General features: G+C 38.0%; 1 protein-coding gene across 1 annotated transcript in view; it reads left to right on the top strand.

Annotated features, from left to right (window-relative positions):
• LOC126474748 (dynein beta chain, ciliary-like) overlaps positions 1-27303 on the top strand; it is a 734368-nt gene that overhangs the window by 339658 nt on the left and 367407 nt on the right. Inside the window, exons 34-38 of the mRNA XM_050102225.1 lie at positions 6914-7184; positions 10473-10592; positions 10762-10904; positions 22702-22903; positions 25441-25509. Coding sequence (XP_049958182.1) covers positions 6914-7184; positions 10473-10592; positions 10762-10904; positions 22702-22903; positions 25441-25509 — 805 coding nt within the window. The remainder of the gene's footprint in view (positions 1-6913; positions 7185-10472; positions 10593-10761; positions 10905-22701; positions 22904-25440; positions 25510-27303) is intronic.

Here is a 27303-nt window from a genome sequence, read left to right as displayed (position 1 = left end):
AGTGACAGTCAGAGACCCCAGGGACCTAATGTTGTGGGGTAAAACCAATTCTTATCTGTCATAGTGTCACCCAGAAGTCTTTGCCTTCTTTGAGTATGACTTGTTTCTCACCAACTCTGTGTTTTCATTACATAGGTTTGCATCTTTTTAGTCTTGTATTCAGAGACCCAACTTATCATTGACAACAATGGCCCAACAATTTCTCCAACTGTTGCCCACCACCATATGGTACAATTGTCTCTTGACAGTTACAAATCACTGTGAAAAATATATTATACATTCTAGTATTAGCACTCTATCTTCATAACTGATTTTGTGTTTATAAAATATTTGTAAATTCAGCCACTATTTTATCTCTCTTTGAAACTTTCTATATGTTTCATATTTCTGGAGCTTTTAGCAATGAATTTATAGGCATAAATGTGCCTCCCAACATATGACTAGTTGCCATTTATGCTGAAGGAAAGCATTTGAACAAATCGGAAGTCATAGTTTGATATGGTCAACCTCTGCAGCTGACATCTTGCACTCCATTGATGGCACGGACAAAATACAAATTTGTTTTATTGATGGTTTGTGTCACAATTCCAGAGACAATGTATGTCAGTATCAGGAAAGAAACAAATAACATTTTGGAGAACGGTTTCTCTTATACAAATTATTTTCTGCCCTATATGATTTCAGTTTGGGAATACCGCAGTGGTAGAAATTAGCATACGGGCATTTCAAGACTCTTACACCATATTTCATAAAAAGCCTTCATCACTAAGGTAATAGTGGGGACTTAGTACTTATGGTAGCATGAGAGCAGTTGTTACAAGGTTGTATCATGTCTTATCAGAGTTCTCACAGACAGAAGAATACATTTACAAGGTCATCTTTGTTAGAAGTGTCAAACTTCTGTGGAACTGTACATTAACTTAAACATTATTCAGAAGAATAATGTTGATTATTACTAGGCCCAAAAACTAGAAAAATAGTACATAGCATTTCTTCCACAAAGATACATTTGTGTACCCTTAACAGATTATAGCACATTTTTGATAGCTCAAGCAGTTTTTATTTAACAATACAAAACAGATTTCACATTAATTGCCACCTACCATACATTAACAAGAATATTACATATTCTTGCATTGTATAGGACATTCCAACTTTACAGGCCTCTCTCACACACTGAACACTGTCATTACCTTTGTGGGGTGCACATTGTTGTGGGATCCACTAGCACAAAGTATGGAGAACTGCATACTTACCTGAAATTATAGATTTCACTCCCAGAAGTACTTTAGGAGTAACTGGGAACTGTTGAGGAACTCAACATTTTTTTTTAAAGTCTGTTTCTTAGAACCTATCATCTAAGAAGTCTTGTAAGATGTTATTCCATGTTCTATATGCAAAGTGTTTGAGCCTCACCACCCTGAAAATAAAATGTATTTTCCACTATTTCATCTCTTGGAGTATATTATAGGGGATGAATTAGACGTCAACCAACAAAGATTTCTTTATTTGACATGTTCAGATAAATTTTACCCAATCATGTGGAACAGTGATTTCCAGATAGGAGAGATTGGCCTTCTTTCAGTCATTGATAGAATGAACTCTGTCAAACAATTGAAAAGCCAGGTAGGAATGTCAACAAGGAAAAGAGAGATTGCTACTCACCATAAAGAAGACATGTCATGTTGCAGACAGGTGCAGTTAGAAGACACTCACATGTAGCTTTCAGCCACAGCCTCAATCAGTAAAGAGAGACACACACACGGAAGCCAGCCTGAGATGCTGGAGTTGGCAGTCATGCGTGCGTAAGGTGTGCTTGCTTGTGTGTTTATGAATGTTGTGTATGTGTCTCTTTTTACCAAAGAAGGCTGTGGCTGAACGCTACATGTGAGTGCCTTTTAATCGTGCCTGTTTGCAACTTGACATATCTTCTTTATCGTAAGTAGCAACCTATCTTCCCTACATTGTAGAATGAACTCTGTTGATCTCCACAGTTGTGTGGCCTTTTAGGATATATTTTTCATGAATTTATTTCAGTTTAGAAGAGCTTTAAAATGGACAGGTATACATGATTGCAGTTTAGATATTTCTGTTTTGCTCAGTGCAATCATCAGACCAGACTGCTGGAATCCTTATTTCATGTAAGAGATTTTCTACCACCCATTTTAACTTCCAGGAAACAATTTCATTGCCATTGCACCCACTAACTGTTTCATCCCAAGTCATACAATAGCTATTTTTTGTCCACAGATGACATGTTCCAAAAGTTATTAATACTCTATTGCCTTTCATTATCAACTCTCTGTGTGCTGCACATCATTCTACAAGCTCATTTGAGTACACGAAGGCCTGTTTCCATACCAGTCAGTGGTGACTTGTATAGTAGTAGTATTTTCCTAAAGCATCTCCCATTATCTTTTTCATTAGTCTTGCTGGGCAATTAGTGACTATGAAGTCATCACATTGACTTTGGTTACTAAAGTTAATAAATAAATCAAGAAGACTGGGGGAGTGTTCCTGCTACAAAGAACAGATAGACAGTTGTTAGCATCCCACTTAGACTATGAATTGACAACATTTAGTTCCAGTACGATGTACATAGAGGAATGAGGGGCAAAGTTAAAATTATAAATCATACCCTGGAGAATCATGTGCCTTGTTAGTGGGTTAAGATAGGAAAAGACTCACTTTGGTTAAGCAATGTAAAAAAAAAAAAAAGTGCTGACAGAGCGAAGGCTGTTGCACTCTCAGTTCAAAAGAAAATGTGCAAATGATGACAGGCAAAAGTTAATAAAAATTCATGTGTATCCAAAAGATTGATGTGCAAAGCTCACAACAACTACCACTATCATACATTAGCAGTAGATCTTGCCACAAGCCCATGACAAGTTTAGTCCTACATAAAATTGCTAAGTAGGTCTAAGGCTAAGTTACTGATTGACCAGCCCTGTGTGACAGCAGAAGATAGTAAAAGTAAAGCCAAAGTTCAAAAATTTGCATTTAAGAAATTGTTGATGCAGAAGAATCATATAAATAAACTCATTTGACCATCACACAGACTCCTGTATGGAGTTCATAGTAATAAATATTACTGGTGTACAGAAACAACAGAAAAATCTGAAAGCAAATAAGTCGCCAGGTCGTAATGGAATCCCAGTTCAGCTTACAAAATGTACTCTATGGTAATGGTACCTTACTTAGCTTCCATGTATCATGAACCTCCAACCCAGTGCAAGTCCCAAGAGACTAGAAAGAAGTGCAGATGTCTGCTGTATATAAGAAGGGTAAAACAATGGACTTGAAACATTACAGGCCGATATCTTTAACATCAGTTTTTTACAGAATCCTTGAACATATTCCCAATTCTAATATAATAAATTTCCTTGAGAGGGAAAAGCTTCTGTCCACAAATTAGCATGGTTTTAGAAAGATCGCTCATTTGAAACTCAGCTTGCCCTTTACTCATATGAGAAACGATGGTTGAAGGGCAACAGGCAAATTCCATATTCATAGATTTACAAAAAACCATTTAACGTGGTACCATACTGCCAACTGTTAGAGAAGGTACGGTAAGTCGTCCTTGATGGTGAGTGTTCATTAGAGATAAGGGTATTGTCAGGAGTGCCCCAGGGAAGTGTGATAGGACCACTGTCATTTTCTATTTACATAAATGATCTGGCAGACAGGGTAAGCAGCAGTCTGCAACTGTTTGCTGATGACGCAATGGTGTATGGGAAGGTGTTGTCATTGAGTGACTGTAGGAAGATACTAGATAACATAGACAAAATTTCTAGTTGGTGTTATGAATGGCAGCTAGATCTAAATGTAGAAAAATGTAAGTTAACTCAAATGAGGAGAAAATACAAACCTATAATGTTCGAATACGGTATTAGTAGTGTGCTGCTTGACACAGTCACAACAGTTAAATATATAAGTATAAAGATGCAGAGCAACATGAAATGTAAAGAACATATAAGGCCTGTAGCTGGAAAGGTGAATGGTCGACTTTGGTTCATTGGGAGAATTTTAGGGAAGTGTGGCTTTTTTGTAATAGAGACTGCATATAGGACACTAGTGAAACCCATTGTGGAGTACTACTAAAGTGTTTGGGATGTGCACCAGGTCAGATTAAAGGAAGACATCGAAGAAATTCAGAGGTAGGCTGCCAGGCTGGTTACCAGTAGGTTCAAACACCACACAAGTATGACAGAGATGCTTTGGGAACTCAGATGGGAATCACTGGAGGGAAGGCAAAATTCATTTTGAAGAGCACTATTGAGAAAATTTAGAGAACTGGCATTAGAGGCTGACTGCAGAGTGATTGTACTGACGTCAATGCACATTTTGCATAAGTACTAAGAGGATCAGATTAGAGGGATTAAGGTTCGCATCGAGTCATATAGACAGTTGTTTTCCATGGCTCTGTTTGCGAACGGAACAGAAAAGGAAATGACTCTTGGCTTGTGGAGTATGTATATAGATGTAGATGTAATTGTGACAGTGCAATCATTCTGCAGAAATACAAAAATAGAATGCAATGTTGTATACATTTTCCCCAGCAACAGATTCTGTTGAAGGACATGGATGGATTTCAGAACAAGAAATGGTAATGGATGACATGATATCTGAAAGGATTAGTAAAGTAATGTAATGATGCCACCAATAAAATCAGCGCTTTATGTTTTTACTATGATTGTACAGGCTGTTGCATCTGAAACTGTACCAGTGAGTATTGAGGTAATTCAGGTATCATAGGATGGAATTATTAATAACAAACAAGCTGTATTGAATAACATAAACATACCTTCACTCTGCTCTTTCTGCTGTAGAGCAAATTATGTAATTAACTTTGCTCTTGAACAACTCAACTGTTCAATAATTTCTTATCCAATAATTTCCTACTAAATCTTAACTGCTAACAGTAAAACTGCATGAAAAGAATGGCTGGTATCATTTACTGTTAAGGCTCTTTACTAACCAATTGTTATCGTGAGAATGCATGAAAAGTCCAGAGATTATCATCACTCTGTGTTTAGAAGTAAAAGTGTGGGTGTCTCCATTGCATCCTGTAGGAGCAGATAAGTATGGTAACCATTTGTGTAATGATGGTAGTTCCACTTTTGCCCTATTATCTCCACGTGAGAAATGGATATGTGCCTTTTTAACATGGCCAAAATCAGCCCTGGGCTGGAGCAAGAAATCTGCCTGTCTTCCACCAGTGTCTGGGCATTACAAATATGAAATTAAGTTGAAACTGTAAAAACTGGATTTTAGCTTTTACCTCTCAGGTACATAAATATTCCAGCAGTATTCACAATTGTAATCAATACAGTGGCAACTCCTTTACCTCTCAGGTACAGAAATATTCCAGCAGTATATTGTGATCAATAATTGGCAAACAAACAAATCAAGGGTTTGTGATGCTAATATTCATAATCATGTGATGGCATGACTACATGACTTGTAGCTGTTTATTTTACTGAGTTGCATAAACAATATATATTTTTGTAATTGTCAGTATAACCACAGTATGCTGAAGTTATGAGCTTACGGGGCACTTGTGTGCTGTCTGGTAACAGGCTTTGGTTACTGCCAGCCTGACTGTAAGAAATGATATGTTCACAGAGCCTGGCTTTCATATGTCCATACCAGGTGCAACTGGTGTTTGGCATATGTGGGGAGTACTTGTACCACTTTGCTAAGAGCTGCATTGATGAAGACTAACAAATTATGTTTCATAGGATAGGCAAAAAACTATACTGAACGCAAGGGCAATGGCAAAAAATCTGTCTGCAATGGAACTTACCACAAGTTTAGCCCATTATGTTTGCATAGGCTGCACTCAGTTTGTGATGAATGCTTCTCAAATCTCACTCCATCTTTTCTGTTGACTTTCCTAGTTAGTCTAATTCCTTCTCAGCTTGCAAGATGCCATTCTCACTTGATTACTGTAACAAAATTAATTATTTTTTCAGGCAGATCAGCTGCTTGGTTTCAACTCTGAAAGATCACTAAACAATCACAATTGACTCATGTTTAATAAACTGACTGGTGTAAAATGCATGTCCGTCCCTTGCATTCATACAGTACTGTCCACTTGTGGGAGGCACTTTTTTGCGGTTCTTCTAGTTCTTCTGTAATTATATTCTGAAATCCATTAGGTAGGGCATTTATTTCTGTGTCCTTCTGCTGTCATATCCTAGCTATATGACCATTCCAGTCACGTGTTGTAAAATACTAGAAGTGCTTATGAAAAAAATAATGGAGAAACATGTTTAATTCTTCTAATTGCATGCACACACACACACACACACACACACACACACACACACACACACATGCTGTATTTCTTAAATTGTACGAAGAACAGTCTTCAAATATATGGAATGAATAAAGGAATTACATAAAAAACATAAAATATATTATGTACAGATAACCACCAATTCATAAGATGAGGCTTGTGTGAATTCTGTCATTATTCAATATTAAATAGCCACTGTTAAAATGTAACTCTTGCAGCTAAAGATTCTGTGTATAGAAAACTTGCTACTTTTTTATCCATAAAAAATAGTGATGGTATTATTTGCCACTGCCATGCAGCGAATAGCAGAAGTACAGAATGAGTGTTTGGACCCTCACAGGAACATTTATGTGTTTGTTCAATGTTTTTCTTTTCATTGAAAAACTAGTTCTTTTACGTGATGTTTTAGTAGTTACATTTGCTCGTAATTAGTCTGTGACCCTAAAAATTCATTTACTTTGTAAGAGACATAGCCTATAAATATAAATTTATGCCTATCTAGATAACAATAGAAATAATAATTAAAATTCATTTTTCTCTTGAAATATTGAAAACTAGGATGAAAATAATTTGATTGCATTCACTTGTTTATAATTACAAACTGCCACGCAGATGGGATGAAAAGGAACGGGACTGCTTTGCCAACATCTGTGATGCACAGTTCAGATATTCACATGAGTATCTTGGCAATACTCCACGACTAGTGATAACACCACTGACTGATCGCTGCTACATTACTCTCACGCAGTCACTGCATTTAGTGATGGGTGGAGGGCCAGCGGGACCTGCTGGTACTGGAAAGACAGAAACTACAAAGGACCTTGGGAGAGCACTGGGCATAATGGTTTATGTATTCAACTGCTCAGAGCAAATGGATTACAAGGTTGTAACACATTCATTAGTTATGTAAGACTAAATTATGCTTTTATATACGTGATTACCATCATTATTTTATGATAAAACAAAGCTACAGCAGGCTTCTTTTTGTATATGCAGTTTATTCTGCCTATGACTGGTCTATAAATAATGAGAGATCACCCATCCGCAGTCAGACAATTATTATTTTTTAATTCTTTATATGCCTGAGTGATCTTTATAGTGTTGCAAATACAGGGTGTATCAAAAAGAATCATCTGATATGAAAGAATCATAACTAATATGTTATTTGAGATATGTGAGCGAACAATGCACTGTTGGAAAGAGCAAACTTGAGAGTTTTACATGGTCCCCACCAGGTAGCAGTAGTGTGCACCCACTTCAGTCCTAGTAAAAATGGTATCGGGACAACAGAAAGCATTTTGCATTCTACATTTCTCGCAGTGCGGGTCAGTAATAACTGTTCAGTGTGATTTTCGACTGGGTGTGGTATGGATTCTCCTACAGCACAGGGGCGTTAGACAATGACATGAACAATTCCAAGAAACAGGTTGTTTGTGCAAAGGCAAATCGCCGGGCCATCCCTTAGTGTCTGACACAGATGTCGAATGCAACAGCCGAAGTCCGTTTGCTATGCAGCTCAACAGCTCAACATACCCCTGATGTCCATCTGACGTGCAAGCTATTCATGAAGGTGACAAACAATGATGTGTGGAGTTCTGTAATTTTGTTCTAGGTAAGATAGAGGATGACAGTTTTCTTCCATGCTTAGTGTTTAGTGATGAGGCAACATTCCATTTAAATGGAAAAGTGAACCATCAAGATGTGAGAATATGGGGTACAGAACAACCACATGAAGTTGTATAACATGAGAGGCACTCTGCAAAATTTAATGTGTTTTGTACAGCTTCACGGGAAAAGGTGTGGTACATTTTTCTTTGCCGAGAATACTTTTACAGGAAACACATTTCTCGATATCCTTAACACTTTCTTTTCCCACAATTGGCAACTTATTCAAATGACGTCATTTACAAACAGGATGTGCCGCTGCCACACTGGCATCTGGAAGTATGGGAATTTTTAAATCAAAGGATTACTGAATGATAGATTGGTCACACTGAACCAAATGATTCAGCCTTACATTACTGGTGTCCAAGGTCACTGGACCTAACTGTATGTGATCATTTCTTGTGGGGGTTCAAAAAAGATTCATTATGTGCCTCTGTTACCAATAACAATGAAAGAACTGCGACATTGCATAGCAGCAGCTATGGAAGCTTTAACTCAGGACATGCTCACTGCAGTATTTGGATGGTGTACTGACATATGCCATGCATCTCAAGGGGAGCATATCAAACACACATCAAAGGTATGAAAAAACCTTTTGAGTTTCCTGTTCATCAAGAAACAAAATTCATTGTATATGTTTATTAGTTTCAGCAATATAGATGTGCCAAAGCAAATGATTGTTTTGATACACCCTACATTTTTTTATGGTGAGAGATGGGAATGATATGCATCACCTGTCTGAATCATTTAAGTTTGTTGTGTCTTAATTCATCTTATAACTGTATGTACACTGAGATGACAGAAGTCATGTGATACCTCCTTTCCTGGCTTAGTCTACCAACTCGATGTGGCATGGACTCGACAAGTTGTTGGAAGTCCCCTGCAGAAATATTAAGCCATGTTGCCCCTATAACTGCAAAAATGTTCCTGGTGCAGCATTTTGTGCACAAACTAACCTCTTAATTGTGTCCCATAAATGCTCAGTGGGTGGCCAAATCATTTTTTCAAACTGTCCAGAATGTTCTCCAAACCAATCGCGAACGATTGTGACCCAGTGACATGGTGCATTGATATCCATAAAAATTTCATCATTGTTTGGGAACATGAAGCCCATGAATGCCTGCAAATCATCTCTTAAGTAGCAGAGCATAATCATTTCCAGTCAATGGTTGGTTCAGTTGGACCAGAGAACCCAGTCCATTCCATATAAACACTGTGCACACCGTTGTGGGGTTTGCGTCAAACGCTACCATCAGCTCTTACCAAAGGAAATTGTGGTCTCATCTGACATGGCCACAGTTTTCCAGTCAGCTAAGGTCCATCCAATGTCATTATACACAGTATTGCTTGTCTGTTAGCACTGACAACTCCATGAAAATGCCTCTGCTCTCGGTCATTACATGAAGGCCGTCAGTGTCTGTGTTATCTGTAGTTAAAGGTAATGCCTGAAATTTGGTATTCTCACTACAATCTTCTTGATATGGATCTTTGAATATTGAATTCCTCAATGATTTCCCAATGAAATGTCCCATGTGTCTAGTTCCAGCTACCTTTCCACATTCAAAGTCCATTAATTCCCATCGTGCAACCATAATCATGCAAAAACCATTTCACATGAATCATCTGTGTACAAATGACAGCTCCGCCAATGCAATGCCTTTTCATACATTGTGTATGCTATACTACCGCCATCTGTGTATATACATAATGCTATCCCATGACTTTTGTCACATTAGTGTATATTCTGCTTCTGATGCAGAGAACCAGGCTGGTTTCTGCATGGGATACTTTGTAATTATCATACACAAGCTAGCTGCTGTGCTAGACCAGCAGCCATTAACTGCATGTGTGGGTTTAATTAAGGTCTAAGCTTAAGCTGGCATGCTGTGTGTTAAACTTCAATAACTTGTCAAAGGTCTTCCTAGAATTACCAAATGTATTACAAGCTTCTTCATAAAATTTCCCTAGACGAATACTATAATCACAGTATCATCTGCAGACATGTCATTTTATGATATCTCTCTACGTTTTTATACCACATCAGCATTTGCCAAATTCATTGTCTTTCTGTTAACTAGCTAAATTGAAAGCCTTTCTGTTCCCAACCATTCCACTTTATTCATTTTTCGAAATTAAAAATCCCATGACAGAATTTGTTATCTTATTTGTTTCTGATGAATGTTTCTTTTAAGAACTCAGTGACTGTGCAATTCAAATTTTTGTGACATAAAATGAAATGTGCTATGTTAATAATAACATGATTTGTGTCTTGAAACATGTAAGTAATGTTTTAAAATCCACGGGAAACAAATTTGAAATGACTGGAATTATATAATACAATCTCAAATTATTGACTTTAAAAGTATACCAATTTAACAGAGGTGTATGCAGATATAGCTGAGAAATCTAATTCAGGGTTAAAATATGGCTGAATTTTTGATTGAGCCATCGTGTTAATGACTACAGAAACAGCAGTGACCAGTGAAAAATAACATTTTTTCCCCAGTCCTGCGGTAACATCTACAAAGGCTTAGCACAAACGGGTGCCTGGGGATGCTTTGATGAATTCAATCGAATCTCTGTTGAAGTTTTGTCAGTTGTCGCTGTGCAAGTCAAATCTGTTCAGGTATAGTTTTCCAAAATTCTTATTTGTGATACTCTCTATAGATAAGTTGAAATATAAAAATTGTTGCCTGTTGCCATCAAGTTATTGTAGAAACTTATGGAATATGTTTTAACACATCTTGAACATAATGAGAATTAAGATATTTAACAATGAAATTTCCTGTTTTCAGGATGCTATAAGAGATAAAAAAGAAACCTTCAATTTTATGGGTGAGCAGATTGGTCTTGTTCCAACTGTAGGAATTTTTATCACAATGAATCCAGGATATGCTGGACGCACAGAACTTCCTGAAAACTTGAAAGCATTGTTCAGGTAAACTTATTTCATCAGCTTCTTATTGACATATAATATTCCTCATGTGGAGATATCTTTCAACTTTTTGTCAACTGTTTTACAGTACCGATAGTGATTAATGTCTCTGGTCATTATCAGTATTTCTTCTTGCTTTATTCTCTGGTGCCTCTCTTTTATCTTTATCTCCTGTTGTCTTCACAGCGGGTAGGTCTCCCTCATCCTGGAGTGTGAGTGACCTGTCCTTCCTTTTGAATCTACCCAACCAGTTCCCCTTTCCTTCCCCAGCAAGGAAGTAGTAATTCTGAAAGCTTCTAGCTAGTTTTTTTTTTTACTTTTGTATTTGTCTGTTTGCAGTACTCATAATTTCGCCACCTATAGGTATGTAATGGCCAGAAATGCTTTCAAAAAAGTAACAAATGAGCTTTTAATTTACTTTCTGATTTCTAAAGATTGTTGACTTGTGGCAGTAGTTCTGGTAGGTTTACTGGTGAAGGTGGCAAAAACACTGAATCTTTAACATAACAACATACTGCAAGTGTGCAGGCCATGATAGGAATTTCTGATCATTGTTTTCACCATGACCTGCCTATTTGTTTCCTATTAGCATGTTTAATGATACACAAAAATTGATGGGAGCATTATCTGTAGCAGGTCACAAGCCAATTTTGCAGCAGTGACCGTTGGCTGATCCATTGGTGTTCCTTCCAGAGGAATCTTGTGATTATAATCTGTTGACAGCACTGCCAGATGCAGATGACACTTATTTCTTTATGAAACCCCATTCTGAAATATAGTTGCAGTGTCCTGCGAAACTGAGGCAAATGAAGTTCAAGAACAGTATAAGCTTTCTCAACGTTTATCACAGTCTTCAATAATGCCAACTCCTATGCTCTGTTAGAAAAGGAAATGCCAGGCTGTCACCCACAATGACAATAGGAAGTTCAAACATGTTCTGGGAGGAATTTCATCTAGAAAGCAGAAGTCATCTATCCAGTAAGATTCCATGTTTCAAGACTGAAGGGGAAATACATAATATTGTCTTTATATCAACATTCAAAGATGCTTTTCCATCAGTGCAGAATGATAAAAAGATATCAGAGTATCCAAAGAGCAAATCTGGAGATTGGGGTCCTTATTGTGAAGGAATTTTAGAATTGGGAAGATTTTGAGTAGTAGTGTGGAGAGAAATTTTAGTGATAGCATGATTCCTACAACTTTGTATCCCAACTTCCTTTACAAGCACTTTCTCAGCACTTTTAACATCTGTGTGGTTAGCCATCTCTGCCATCTACCTATTAGTTTCCTGTAACCTATTCTCAGTATTCACTACTGTTTTTACGAAATCTGTAGGTACTGAATGTATACTCCCATTTACCTAGCCAGATTCCCAGATCTTGATGGAAAGTTTCTTTCAATTCAGTAATCAAGTGACTGTTGCACATCAACTGTTCTTTACAATGTGGAATTCCCTTAACTCAGTGGCTACATGTATAAAACCCTTCTGTACTTTTCTTTGGGTGTTTGCATCAGATGACATTGCCTGCACAATTTCCATGACTTCAGTTTGCAGTGATTATAAACTGTTGTGAAACTTCTCATTCAGACATCTGTAATTTTTTGCCAATTCTTCTTCTAATATAATTGTTTAATTTATCATTAATTATATTTACATCTGATCTTAACTGTGCCATTTCTACTCTCAACTCCACAATATGACCTTCCAGTTGTTTGTCAAGCAAATTCAAATTAACATTTAATTCAGCTGTCTGTATTATGTTCATTAGAAGCTGCAAAAGCAGTTGTCAAGTGGACTAATTTTTTTTATTGTGACTATTTAGTTCTTTGTGTAAAATGTTCATTCAGAGATTTAACTCTTGATTTTGATTTGATACCTGCAAGTGTAATTCTTTGTTTAAATATTCTAACTGCAGGTGCATTTCCTTGTGCAAATCTACTATTAGATTGCCCCTGCCCCCCCCCCCCCCCAAAAAAAAAATCTAAGTCAGAGATTGTCAACCTCTTTGCATATCCCCCTACTTTTGTTATTTCTGTTAATAGTAAAATTTTCTAACTGGCCACCAGTTCCACAGTGTTGGTGATTTATGAAGTAAGGAAGTAACTGTATGTTATAAAATGTATAAAGCAGTGTTGCAACAAATTAAAGCATATAATAATAATTACTTAGCAAGTACTATATGTCAAAATATTATGAAAACCTAATAGAAATGTCTTGAACCCCCAACTGCTAACTGCCCCCCATGAAAGCTGGAATGCACACTAGTGGATGGTAAAGACCAGGTTGACTACCAATGAACTAAGTCATTAGTGACTGTGCTCATTGTTACTTTAGTTATTAACTTTTAACAATGAAGTAGTTAGTTTTGTCTCTTCTTGCTATATCTTTCACTGATAAAGTTTCATGATCTCACTCACTCTTCACTCTCATGGTCATCTTGCTGCTGGTCATCATCGTTGTCTGTCATCCTAGCGGTGGTGTTGATCGCATCAATCCAGTACTGCATATTGGAAAACTGTGTAACTCAAAAAGAATTCAATTGCAATCTGTTTTTCATTGCAATTATGTAAAAATATGATCCAGTTATTTCTCCTAAAGTATAATATATTTTAGTAAAACTGATGTTACATCTCGCTCAGTAGAGCTAATTAGCATGTCTTATTCCTTTTTGATAACTTCTTTCAACAAAACAAGAAAAAACTACTAACAATACATATTATATAATTGAATAGATAAAAAAATCTACTCACCAAGCAGCAGCAGAACACACACATAAAAGATGTTTGTAATTGGCAAGCTTTTGGGGCCAGTGGCTCCTTCTTTAGGCAGAAGGGTTGAAGGGGATGGAAGCAGGGTGAAGGAAAAGGACTGGAGAGGTCTAGGAAAAAGGAGTAGATTTAGGGAAAAGTCACCCAGAACCGCAGGTCAGGAGAGACTTACCATACAGGATGAGATTAAAAGACAGATTGTTGGGGACTGCATTGGACAAGATTTGAAAAACTGAAAGCTTAAAGGAGGAAGACAAGGTGATATGCAGACAGAGATTACTGCTTAAACATTATGCATGAGTTAATAAGAGCGAAAAGCTAAGTGCATTGTATGTAATAGAGGTGGGAGTGGGATGTTGAAAAATAGACAGGAAAAACAATGAAAGACGTAGAAAACTAAAACGGAGTGAAGCAAAGAGAAGTTAAGTGAAGAAATGCTGAGATGGAAGAAATTAATGTAAATTAAGGCTAGGTGGGTGATGAGAACCAAAGATACGTTGTAGTGCTATTTCCCACCTGCTGAGTTCTGAGAAACTGGTGCCTGAGGGGAAGAATCCAGATGGCACGTGTGGTGAAACAAGTGCCGAAGTCATGAAGGTCATGTTGTAGAGCATGCTCTGCAACAGGATATTGCAAGTTGCCAGAATACATCCTCTGCCTATGCCCATTCACCCTAATTGATAATTTGGTGGTAGTCATGCTGATGTAGAAGGCTGAATAGTGTTCTGTAACTGGTATATGTAACTGGTAAATGGTATATGACGTGTCATTTCATAGGTGGCTCTCCCTCTGATAATATATGTTTTGCCAGTTACAGAGCTATTATAGGTGGTGGTAGGAGGGTGTGTAGGATAAGTCTTGCAGCAGTAGGAGCCATAGGGTAGGGAGATAGGTGCAGAAGGAGCAAGAGGTCTGACAAGAATATTGTGGAGATTTGGCGGGCAATGAAAAGCTATTCTAGGTTGGTGGGCAAAATTTCGGACAGAATGGATCTCATTTCAGGGCATGATTTTAAGAAGTCATGGCCCCGCTGAAGTATCTGATTAACGCATTCCAGACCAGGATAATACTGAGTCACCAATGGTGTGCTCCAAAGCTGTTTTGTGGAGGGATCAGCCGTACCAGGATTGGATGTGATGGCCCAGAAAATCTGATTTTTAACTAGGCTATTGGGGTAATTATGTGCAGTGAAGGCTGAGGTGAGAATGATGGTGTATTTCTGTAATGAGTCTGCACCTGAATAAATATGTTTGCCTCTGATGCCAAGGCTGTATGGGAGGAAACATTTGACATGGAAAGGATGGCACCTGTCAAAATATAAGTACTGTTGTTTGTTGGTAGGTTTAATGTGGTATCTGGCGTTCAGTGAGGACGAGGTCAACATGAAGGAAAATGGCATGGGATTCAGAATAGTACCATATGAAATTTAATTGGGAGAAGGTATTCAGAGATCCCAGGAATTTTAGCAGGTCAGTCTCACCTTGAGTCTATATGGTAAAGATGTCATCAATGTATCTAAACCAAACCTGGGGCTGAAGACTTATGGATCCCAAGAAAGCCCCTCCAAGCGACCCATGGAAAGGTTGGCATAGGAAGGAGCCATCCTGGTTCCCATGGCCGTACCCACTGATCTGCTTGCATGTCTGCCCCTCAAAGGTGAAGTAGTTGTTGGTAAATATAAAGTTGATTAAGGTGAGTAGGAAGGACATCATAGTTTTGTAATCAGGTGGGCACTGACTGAGGAAATGTTCAGCAGCAGACAGACCATGCACGTGGGGGATGTTGGTATAGAGGGAGGTGGCACCAATGGTGACAAGCAAGGTGTGTGGTGGTGGGTGCAGGATGGGCATGGATTTCAGATGATCTAGGAAATGGTTGGTATATTTTATGTAGGAGGGGAATCTTTTGTTCTATGGGTTGCAGGTGTTGATCAGCTAAGGCAGATATACATTTGGTGGATGCTTTGAAGCCAGTAACTATGGGACGGCCAGGATGACTGGGTTTCGGAAAGTTAGGAAGAAGGTAAAAGGTGGGGGTGCCTAGTTTGGGTGGAGTGAGAAGTTCTATGGATTGAGGTGTTAGTCCTTGTGAGGTGCCTGAGGTTTTAAGAAGGGACTGCAGGTCAGTTTGAATCACAGGATGGGATCTTGATGGTAGATGCTGTTTGTAGAGGTGTCAGACAGCTGGCATAGACCTTTACTATCATATTCCTTTCAGTCAAGTACTATAGTGATAGATCCTTTGTCTGCTGGGAGGATGATGATGGAGTCATCAGCTTTTAGGGAATGAAGATCTTGGAGTTCTGCAAGAGACAGGTTAGGGCCATATTGTAGGGACCTGAGGAAGGGTCGTGAAGGCCGAACATTGAAAGTCCATCTTTCTGCATGCAATCCTACCCTACACCAGTCTCTTATACAGTTGCAAATATAGTAATCTCTTGCTCTTACCCATTTAATCTGTGATTTGTATGCATCATCAGCAAATTTTCACTCAATCAGACTTCTCTCCTTTTACAAAATCCTACATTTATCTGCCCCTCATGTTTCCTCAAATGGTGTAATCTGCCAAGCCAACTTCAAACTTCAGAAACATGCCAGACTTCACCTCAAAAAACTATCACACCTTCTCCTAAATTATCTGAACAGTGCTATTTCCCTTCCTGTCCCTCTGCAACTCCCTAAACAGCCACACCATCAGCCACTACTCCTCTCCTACAAGCCAAGCTTGGCCAACCTCCTAAACATACCACAACCTGCACCACTGCCTCCCAGACCAAGAATAACACATAATCCCAAGAACCAGACCCAACAGTAGTGTCCTTAACCTCTCATCTGAAGAACTCTCCCCTCCTGAATTATCTGTATTGTCTGAGGGCCTCACTTTTATTTATTTATTTATTTATTGTTCCGTGGGACCACATTAAAGAGAAGTCTCCATGGTCATGGAATGAGTCAATACATGAAATTATAACACGATTGTAGAAACAGATAAAATGAAATATAAGAAACATATTCAGTTGTAGGTAGTAGAAACAGATAAAATGAAATATAAGAAACATATTCAGGTAACACTGGAATTTACTTAATTTTTTAGCTCTTCCAGGAGCTCCTCGACAGAATAGGAGGAGTGAGCCATGAGGAAACTCTTCAGTTTGGACGTAAAAGTGTTTGGGCTACTGATAAGATTTTTGAGTTCTTGTGGCAGCTTATTGAAAATGGATGCAGCAGAATACTGCACTCCTTTCTGCACAAGAGTCAAGGAAGTGCATTCCATATGCAGATTTGATTTCTGCCTAGTATTAACTGAGTGACGGCTGCTAACTCTTGGGAATAAGCTAATATTGCTAACAACAAACGACATTAAAGAAAATATATACTGTGAGGGCAATGTCAAAATTCCCAGACTATTAAATAGGGGACGACAAAAGGTTTTTGAACTTACACCTCACGTATCTTGAACAGCCCATTTTTTAGCCAAAAATACCCTTTTTGAATCAGAAGAATTACCCCAAAAAATAATACCATATGACATAAGTGTATGAAAATATGCGAAGTAGACTACTTTTCGTGTTGAAATGTCACTTATTTCAGATACTGTTCTAATGGTAAATAAAGCGGCATTTAGTTTCTGAACAAGATCCTGAACATGGGCTTTCCACAACAGCTTACTATCTATCTGAATGCCTAGGATATTGAACTGTCCCGTCTCGCTTATAATATACCCATTCTGCCTAATTAAAATATCAGTTCTTGTTGAATTGTGAGTTAGAAACTGTAAAAACTGAGTCTTTCTGTGATTTAGCATCAAATTATTTTCCACAAGCCACGAACTTATTTCATGAACTACATTATTTCATAATGTTTCAATATTACACACAAGATCCTTCACTACCAAGCTGGTGTCATCAGCAAACAGAAATATTTTTGAATCACCTGTAATACTAGAAGGCATATCATTTATATAAATAAGAAACAGGAGTGGCCCCAGCACCGACCCTTGGGGAACGCCCCATTTAACAGTGCCCCATTGGGACTGAACATCACTACCACTCTCAAATTGCAGAGAATTACCTTCTGCTTTCTGTTCTTAAAGTAAGAGGTGAACCAATTGTAAGCTACTCCCCTTACTCCATACTGGTCCAACTTCTGCAGTAATATTTTGTGGTCAACACAGTCAAAAGCCTTCATTAAATAAAAGAAAACACCTAACGTTCACAACCTTTTATTTAATCCATCCAAGACCTCACAGAGAAAAGAGACTATAGCATTTTCAGTTGTTAAGCCATTTCTAAAACCAAACTGTACATTTGACAGCAAATTATGTGAATTTAAATGCTCCAGTAACCTTGTATATACAACCCTCTCATTAACGTTAGCAAACACTGATGGCATAGAAATAGGTCTATAATTGTCAACATTATCCCTGTCTCCCTTTTTATAAAGTGGCTTCACTACCGAGTACTTTAATCGGTCAGGAAACCGACCACTCCTAAAGGAAAAGTTACAGATATGGCTAAGTACTGGGCTAACATACATGGAACAATACTTCAGTATTCTGTTAGATACCCCGTCATATCCATGAGAGTTCTTGGTCTTTAGTGATTTAATTATTAACTCAATCTCCCTCTTGTCAGTATCATGGAGGAGCATTTCAGGTAACAGTCTCAGAAAACTTTTTACTACAAGCGCTATATGATTCCCTGTTGGGACTAGGTTTCTATTTAGTTCACCTGCTATATTCAGAAGGTGATTATTAAATGCTGTACATATATGTGACTTATCAGTAACACGGACATTCCCACTATGCACTGATTCTATATCCTCGACCTGTCTCTGCAGACCAGCCACTTCCTTTACGACTGACCATATGGTTTTAATTTTATCCTGAGACTAAGCTATTCTATCTGCATACCACATACGTTTTGCCTTCCTAATAAATTTTTTAAGCACCTTACAATACTGTTTGTAATGGGCTGCTGCATTTAAATTGTGACTGTTTCTAACGTTTTGATATAATTGCCACTTTGTTCTACAAGATATTCTTATCCCTTTAGTCAGCCACTCAGGCTGCCTGTTTGTGCCAGTACCCTGTTTTGAACGTTCTAATGGAAAGAAACTTTCAAAGAGCACGAGAAAAGTCTTGAGGAAAGCATTATATTTATTGTCTACTGTATCAGCACTATAAACATCTTGCCACTCTTGTTCCTTGATAAGGTTTACAAAAGTCTGTACAGCAACTGGATCAGCTTTCCTAAAAAGTTGGTAACTGTATTTAACATGTGTTGCAGGACAAAAATCTTTTAGACTTAAAATTTGTGCATCATGATCTGAAAGGCCATTCACCTTTTTGCTAACAGAATGCCCTTCTAGTAATGAGCAATGAACAAAAATATTGTCTATGGTTGTTCTACTGTTCCCTTGCACTCTCAGTGGAAAGAATACGGTTTGCATAAGATTATATGAACTAAAGAGGTCTACCAGCATTCTTTTCCTTGCACAATCACTTATACAATTAATATTTAAGTCACCACATATAACTAACTTTTTGTATTTCCTATAAAGTGAACCAAGAACCTCCTCGAGCTTTAGCAAAAATGTTGTGAAATCGGAGTCTGGGGATCTATAAATAACAACAGTAAGAAGTTTAGCTCCATTAAATTTAACCACACCTGCACAACATTCAAACACCTTTTCAGTGCAGTACTTTGAAACATTAATTGACTCAAATGGGATACCGTTTTTCACATACATGGCTACTCCCCCACACCGCAAAGAGCTCCTAGAAAAGCTGCCAGCCAACCTGTATCCTGGTAAAGGAAGCCTCTGAATTATCTCCTTATTTAAGAAGTGTTCAGATATACCAATAATTTCAGAGTCAACATCTATAAGCAGTTCACTAAATTTATCTCTAATACCTTGTATATTTTGATGAAATATACTAATTCCCTCATTCATCGGATACCTAAGCTTTGTCGAAAGTGGTTTCTTTGTTAGAGAGACTTCCCTTAAGCAGGAATACCTATCAGCTGACTTCAATCTAAAAAAGGTACAGCTCTAACACCCACAACTACCGGAATTTTCCCATGAGTGATCCCACCACCCCCACCTATGCTGTCACCTATAAGCTGTGCCAACCTCCCCTTTCCATACCTGTTGAGGTGGAGGCCATGTCTAGTGAAACCCGTCCTGCTGATAGACTCCACCGACACCACTGAAATGTGACTCATGCCTTCTGTCATCAGCACACCCCTAAGTTTCATGTTATTATGCCTGACGGCTGTATTAAGATGAGGCCGATCGTGACGCTGAAACAGTTCCACGAAATGCACATTCGTGTTGCCAGTCTGAGTGGTTATCTTTTCCAGGTCACCATCTATGTCATACTCCCCATCCCTATCAATACTATTACCAGCCCCACCCACAATCACTACCTGATCCTCTTTAGTAAAATCCCTACATAACCCCCCTATGTTAACAGTCACCTGAGCCAATCCTGCATTAGGCTTCACAATGCTGGTGACCTGGTACTCACTCCCCAAAACCTCCTACAACTGCTGGCCTACACCTCTACCATGAGAACTACCTAACAGCAGAACCTTCTTCTTTCTCTTAGACTTTGCAACTGTCCTAGCCACCGTAACTGCTGAGGTCTGCTGCATACTTCCTACATCTACAGCTACTAGAGACTTCTCTACACTAGACTCTGACAGTTGGTCATATCTACTACAAACACCAAACTATCTGAAAATCTCCTTCTCCTAGCAGATCTCTTGCCAACAGCCAGCTCCCATTCCCCAACCCCCTTCTCCCTCCTCATCCTATCTAGCTCCTCCTGCTGCACCTGAAGGGCACAGATCTTACACTCCTGCTCCTCTATCAACTTACTCTTGCTACATAACCTGCAGTTCCAAGAGAGGATCTCCCCAGAATGCCCACTGGCTTCCCCACTGCATTCCCCCCAGTGAAAATACTTCGAACAAGTCTCACACCGCAATCCACTACTCACAAACCTACGGCAAAGCCCACACTTCTCACTCATGGTAAAATTTTACAGTTATTGAAACAAGAAAACAACTTTGTCTAAGTTCCACTACTACAATAAGAAGATGTTAAAAACTTACTACAATAATCACAAACTTGCTCTACAAGGGAAGTAACTACTATTATTGACAGTATTAATCAACAACAAATGAGAATATAACAAAATACTAACACAGAAAGAAAATCAAACGTCTAATGACACAGTAACGAAACTGAAAGCAGTTTGCAAAAATTTCTTCTGAAGTTATTTCACCGGAAAACACCAAGAACACCGATTGAAGACTACTAAAGTTCCTAAATAAACTACTATATACAAACAATTAATTAGTACTTAGCTTTCGATGTGCCGCTACAGCTGCAACTGGTCAGTGCGGAATGTAATCACGGGTAAAAGGTTAAGTTGCTCGATACAAAACACTCACAAATATCAGGTCACAACACAAGAAAGGCAGAGGTGAATGAAGAAACCACTAATAAGTCACTTATATAGTAAATATTATCACAAAAACCGTTAAAATATATATCTGAAACCTAAAAATAGATGAAAACTTAGAGAGCGATCTCACACGTAGTCACGCGCTTATGATGTCACACCAAAGAGTGGCAGACGCTCGCTTATCTTTCAGCACTAAATCTGCAGTTGATCGTACTGCTTTGGTGAGGGACTTACTTTCCTTCACACATAATATCAATTGGAAATATTAATTTGCAACCCAATTCCAAAACATTTCCAACAGCAGACTTGACATTGAACCCTATCTTGAATAGTTCAGACTATGATCCCAACTTGATCCACCACCACTACCTCAGAATCACCCCCTATAAGCCTTCAAAGAATTCCTCACATCCAGCATTGCTTCACGATCCTTCCTTAGGTCTCTATAACATGACCCAAACCTGTCCTCTGTAGAATTCCGGGGTCTATGTTTCCTAAAAGTTGATGACCCCATCATTATCCTCCCAGCAGTACATCTGCTGTTTGCTGAGTTGTTACCTTTACTGCTTAATTTATCAACATCCTAAATGTTAGACTTAGAAGTTTTTTTCAGATTCTGCTTTTGAAATTTCTGTAGATTGCTTAATATACAGAAGCTATGAATTTAATGATGAAAATAATTTCATGATAGATTGACTGTTTAATTGGCCTGCACCTTGAGGGTGTTTCATTGGAAAGATAACATCACAGAAGAGAGGATATTTCCCTTTTTCTACATGCAGAGTAGCTATTTTCTCTGTCACTGAAAGAAAATTCCACTTATGCTGCACATTCATGTCTGCAAATCAAAACAGTGACATCTGCCCAATGCACACTTTCTGTTTATCTAGTGACACATTTCCTTTTACTAATATTTTATTTAGATTAGCAGTGTCTTTAAAAACGTTGGTACTCATTCTGCTGTGTCTCTATGGATTCATTACCCTACTCTCCTTTATGATTCAGCTTATTTTTCAAACATATATAAGTCTTGTGTTCTCCTTTCAAACTTGTCGACTGTAGCAACTACTGCTTCACATGGAAGAAATGTATGTCCTGGCAGTTGTGCAAGGATTTGTTTCTGCTGCTAGTAATACTAGTTACATTAGCTTGAACACTTGGTAAATCTGACGTACTTCACTCACTACCAGAATAACACAAGCTATGTTTTGCCACTGCAACAATGCCAATTAGAGCTCTAGTTTGGGGTGAGCCCTTTTTACACTCAGGTGTGGTAACTTCGGAATCATGTACTTAAAGACAAACTGTAACCAACAGAAAGAGACATAGTCATGATATTCTGTAAACTGTTTGCAGGCAGAGTCAGGATGAGTGCTGTGTGTGAAACTTATTTTTGATCATAGGTTGGAATGGGCCTTCTGTCATTGAGCCACTGAGTTACAGAATGATGCTATGTAAATTTCTTCTTAACTGAAATTATATGTATGAAACTTGTGAACAAAAGTTAGAGTTTATTGAAGCACCTGTTATTTATTTTCTGATTTTTTTGTTGCAGACCCTGTGCAATGGTGGTTCCTGACTTTGAGCTGATCTGTGAAATAATGCTTGTAGCAGAAGGGTTCCAGGATGCCCGTGTACTAGCTCGAAAGTTTATTACATTGTACACTCTATGTAAAGAACTTCTTTCTAAGCAGGATCACTATGACTGGGGTCTTCGCGCAATTAAATCAGTGCTTGTTGTTGCCGGCTCCCTAAAGGTAGGTTATTTTTGGTGTATGTAAGTAAATTATGCTTCCTCAATGTTTTTATGAGTTCATATATTAAGTTATCTATAATGATTAGTGTTTTTAACAGCCTTTTTTGTGCAACAGTTATTCCTGGATGGAATGATATGCACAATAATGGAAAGGCAACCACTCACTCACAGCTGACTGATGTGTTCCACATAGAAACACGTGACAAAAAACAGTATTCACATTAACTTTCGAGCTCTTGCTCTTTCTCTAGCAAAAGTACATGCATTCACACACACAACTACACAGACAGCAAAATGCACATGCCAATGACATTGTCTTTTTTGTGGCAGACAGATAAATCAATGTTTTAATACAGGTGCTGCTCCTATTACCATTAAACATAACAAGAATTTAGAGCTTATGTAAGCGCTCACCTTTGGTTTTTATGCATATCGGTTTTTACTCACATTACATTAAACTGCAAAATTTCAAACATGTTTTTAACTATGAATCTGATGCAAGACATGTTCTAGTGATAAAAAGGATGAGGGGCAATAGACTGAATGTTCTATATCCACACCATGCAAAGATGTAAAAATTGAGACATATGAGTCCTCATGAGATAATGGTATTGAGGCATCATCCATAGATAATATTTAGCAGATCAAGGAACTTGGCCATTATGCCTAATATTGGTAGGCTGGAGTGCCCAGCTTACCACATCCTATAAGATGACCACTGCAAGTCATAGGCAGTTTGATTGTTTCACGAAGCCTCTAGTAATGCACCTCAGATAACACAGGATGGCTCATGGGATTTATTACATTTTTACTAGATTATTGTAGGGTTTAGGATTGTTGACAACAATATAATTTATAGATAACTGTTGTACACACAGTAACAATACTGAAATGCCAAACACTGTTCTGTTTCTAAAAAATCACATCATACAAATGGCTACCATCATTTGAAGTGCATTGCTGAAGACTTTCACTGAAGCTCCTCATCAAGTTCTCAATCATTTCTTGAGAAATTCCCTCTATCTCTTTCTAGATTGTAGCTTTCTTCTGATCAGTATTGTAAAATTGCTGTGAAGAAACTTTGTTGTTGAGATGACCCCTCGGAAAAACCATGGGTTCAAAGAATGGGTAACATCACCAATCATAGGACATTACTGAATGGTGAGAGCAATCTATATGAAAGCAGTACCTCAGTGTAGTCATTGAATTATGGGCTTGCTGAAACTGTATTGCATTTAGAATGTAGTGTCCACGCAGCTGTGAATGGTCAGCCATTCTTGTCTTCCAAAAAATATGGTCCAGCTATGCTAATGGATTATCCAGTAGCACAACAGATGATGACCTTTTGCCTGGTTTGTGTCCAACTAATATAAAAGTTTTGTTTATTGACAAACCAATCCAGACGAAATTTTGCCACATCACATATCACAAGATTTGCCAGAAAAGCATTATCCTGGTCAAGTCTGTCGAATAATGTTATGTAGAAAATGCACCTACTCACTTTTTCTCCCAGCCACAATTGTTAAGCCCCCTTGCAGTTTATAAGAACAAAACTTGAAATCCTGTTTCTCAATCCTTCACAAAGATGAGAAGGGATTTGTAATGTTCTGTAATGGAGGATAGATCACTGTGGGCTTTGTTACATAACTGCATGAACTCATGGGATATTTTCCAGTGTTTAGACTGTAATTTCAGATCTCTTATGCTGCACATTGGCTGCAGAACCTGTCTCACATCATTGTTTTATCCACCTTGATATTTTTCTTTTGTCTAGGGCCTGAAAATGGCTGTCTCTAGCAAGGCACATCGTGTGTTGGACAGCGGTAATGCTCTGAAAGTGAGAAGAACTCCTCCACTGCCTCAATACACACTTGTACTGGCCAGTGTCCTGTACTGAAATGAATGGCATACTTTGTAGGTCCAATTAGATGCAATAGATGGCATGAGCACATCTACACCTTAGAAGGGGGGCAGTTTAAAATGTACTATTTCCTGTGGGCCACCCAGTATGATAGAAATTACCCTGTTATTAAAGCAGGAATTGCATTGGTTACTACTTCTACTCTGCAACTGTTGAAGAAGATTGTTTAATAATCACCACTGTTATGGTCATTGAAATGAGTAGAATTTTAATGTATCCAGAATCAGATCCAAGAAATAATAATTCAGACTTTTATTCAAAGAAGGAATCTCAGCTTAGCAAATCACTGAGATACTTGCTGCATCAGAAAATGCAGAATAAGGGCAAACACATAGATTGATTTTTACCATCTCAAATGGGTGCTGTACATGAGAACCACACAGAAAATCTAAATATAGATGGGAACTGGGACCTCAATTACTTATTGTGTGTGTGTGGGGGGGAGGGGGGGGGGGTAATGTGTGGTCAGTGAATTTAAGGAATTGAGAGTCTTTGGTTTTTGTCTTGTATAATAACATAATGTTTTGAAATCCAAGTAGTTATCACAGTGTTGTGGAGTATCCTTCATTGAATTTGTATATCTATGATGCTTTTACAAACTTTTGTATGTGTTGCAGAGAGGTGATCCTGGTAGGCCTGAAGAAGAAGTTTTGATGAGAGCCCTCAGAGACTTCAATATCCCCAAGGTTAGTTCACAGCATTTTTCAGCAAACTTATGATTCATTGTAGATTGCTACTTACAGTAAAGATGTTACATTAAGTTGTGGACAAGTGTAATTAAAAGACACTTACACATTAGCATTTGTCCACAGCTTTTATTAGAAAAAGAAAGAGAAATAAACTTACATTCATTCACACAAGCAAGCACACCTCATGCACACACGACTGCCATCTCCGGCAGCTGAGACCAAAATTGCGTTCTGGTTCGAGATGCCAGAGATGGCAGTCGTGTGTGCATGAAGTGTGCCTGCTTGGGTAAATGAATGAGTTTGTGGGTGTGTTTCTCTCTCTTTCTCTAGTGAAGGCTGTGGCAAAAAACTAGTGTGTAAATGTCTTTTAATTGTGCCTGCATGCAACTAAACATGTCACCTTATGGTAAGTAGCAATCTATTTTTCCCTACATCGTTGATATTCCAGCCTGGAATTTCCATTGCTTGATTAAGATTTATTATGTTAATTATAAATGGTACATATATATTTTTTCATATTTTTAAATTGTGTATAGCTTGGAGACATTTACTATATTTTCATGTGACTGATTTTTCCCATGGTTTGTATACTTTCTGAGCTAAGGGATTTACAAAGTGAGAAAATCTTCCGGAATATTTAAGAAACAGATACATTTATCAGAAGAACAGTGAAATCAGCCATGACTTCAGTTCATAAAAAGTACCTGGTTAAAATGATTCACATCAGAAGCAACAAGGAATGTATGATTAAGATTAGAGGTCATAAACTTTGAAGTAAACCAGAAGAATCAAGAAACGAGAGAGGAAAAAACAGTTTATGAACACTATGTTGGGCCAAAGAAAGAACAACAAACAAGGAATAGAAAATACAGAGATAGCAAAAAGAATTAAAAGAGGTAAACTGAAGACAATTAAAGACTTCGAAGAAAACATTTGTGATACAGTGACAGTGTGTGCTCAGTGGGGACCTAAGCCCCAATCCATGTATTTTGAGGACAATGGGCTACTAATATTACATCCCATGCATGCTTCATGAACCGACTCAGAAGTTTCAACATCTCTGTTGTTGCTCTCCATCCCTTCTCAGCTGCCACTTGTTCAGCACACAATTTTAATTTGTTGCAATGTCTATCATAGTCTATACTCCTACAAGGAGGAGAAAAGTGTCATATCACACTTCTAAAATGTTTTAACAAAAGTAGGGTAAGACTGACAGAGCAGAAACACAGATATAAATTAAGTTCAGCTATGTCTATCTTTATGTTTTTGTAGCAAAATAATTCATCCATTAAATTTCAGGGGTGCAGCTAACAAGTTTATTTCGTATTTCCTGTGGTTTAAAATGACAGAACAAATACTGTAGCTTTTGTCTGCTCTCTCTAAAGATGGCTGAAAAATATAAGGTGAGGATATTACGTAAAGGAATAATAAAGTTTATGATGCTGCACCCTCAAAATTAAGGGATAAGTTAAGGAAGTTTGTGGGAACTTAATGCTTATTGGAAAGAATCTGATGTCTTGTTCTTAACACCAGTGTAACCTGTCATACTTGGTGACTACCAAGTTACTTTAATGTGGTGTAAGTAAAACTGCGAAGAGTTCACATGATCCAAACGTATGAATTAATAGAGGAACTTCCAGGAATGTTACCATAAGAGTGGTAGAAAGAGAAGAAACAAGAAGAGTATATCAGATTACACTGAAGAGGATGCTGTTAGATTACCATCAATGGTAGAACATTCTGTCATAATAGGTAATTATGAGAATGTAGTTTTTCTTGGAGACATTCTTG

This window comes from Schistocerca serialis, chromosome 4 (genome assembly GCF_023864345.2).
Source record: "Schistocerca serialis cubense isolate TAMUIC-IGC-003099 chromosome 4, iqSchSeri2.2, whole genome shotgun sequence".
NCBI lineage: Eukaryota > Metazoa > Arthropoda > Insecta > Orthoptera > Acrididae > Schistocerca > Schistocerca serialis.
Note: the sequence above shows the minus strand (reverse complement) of the source record. Positions and strands in the feature narration are given on the sequence as shown.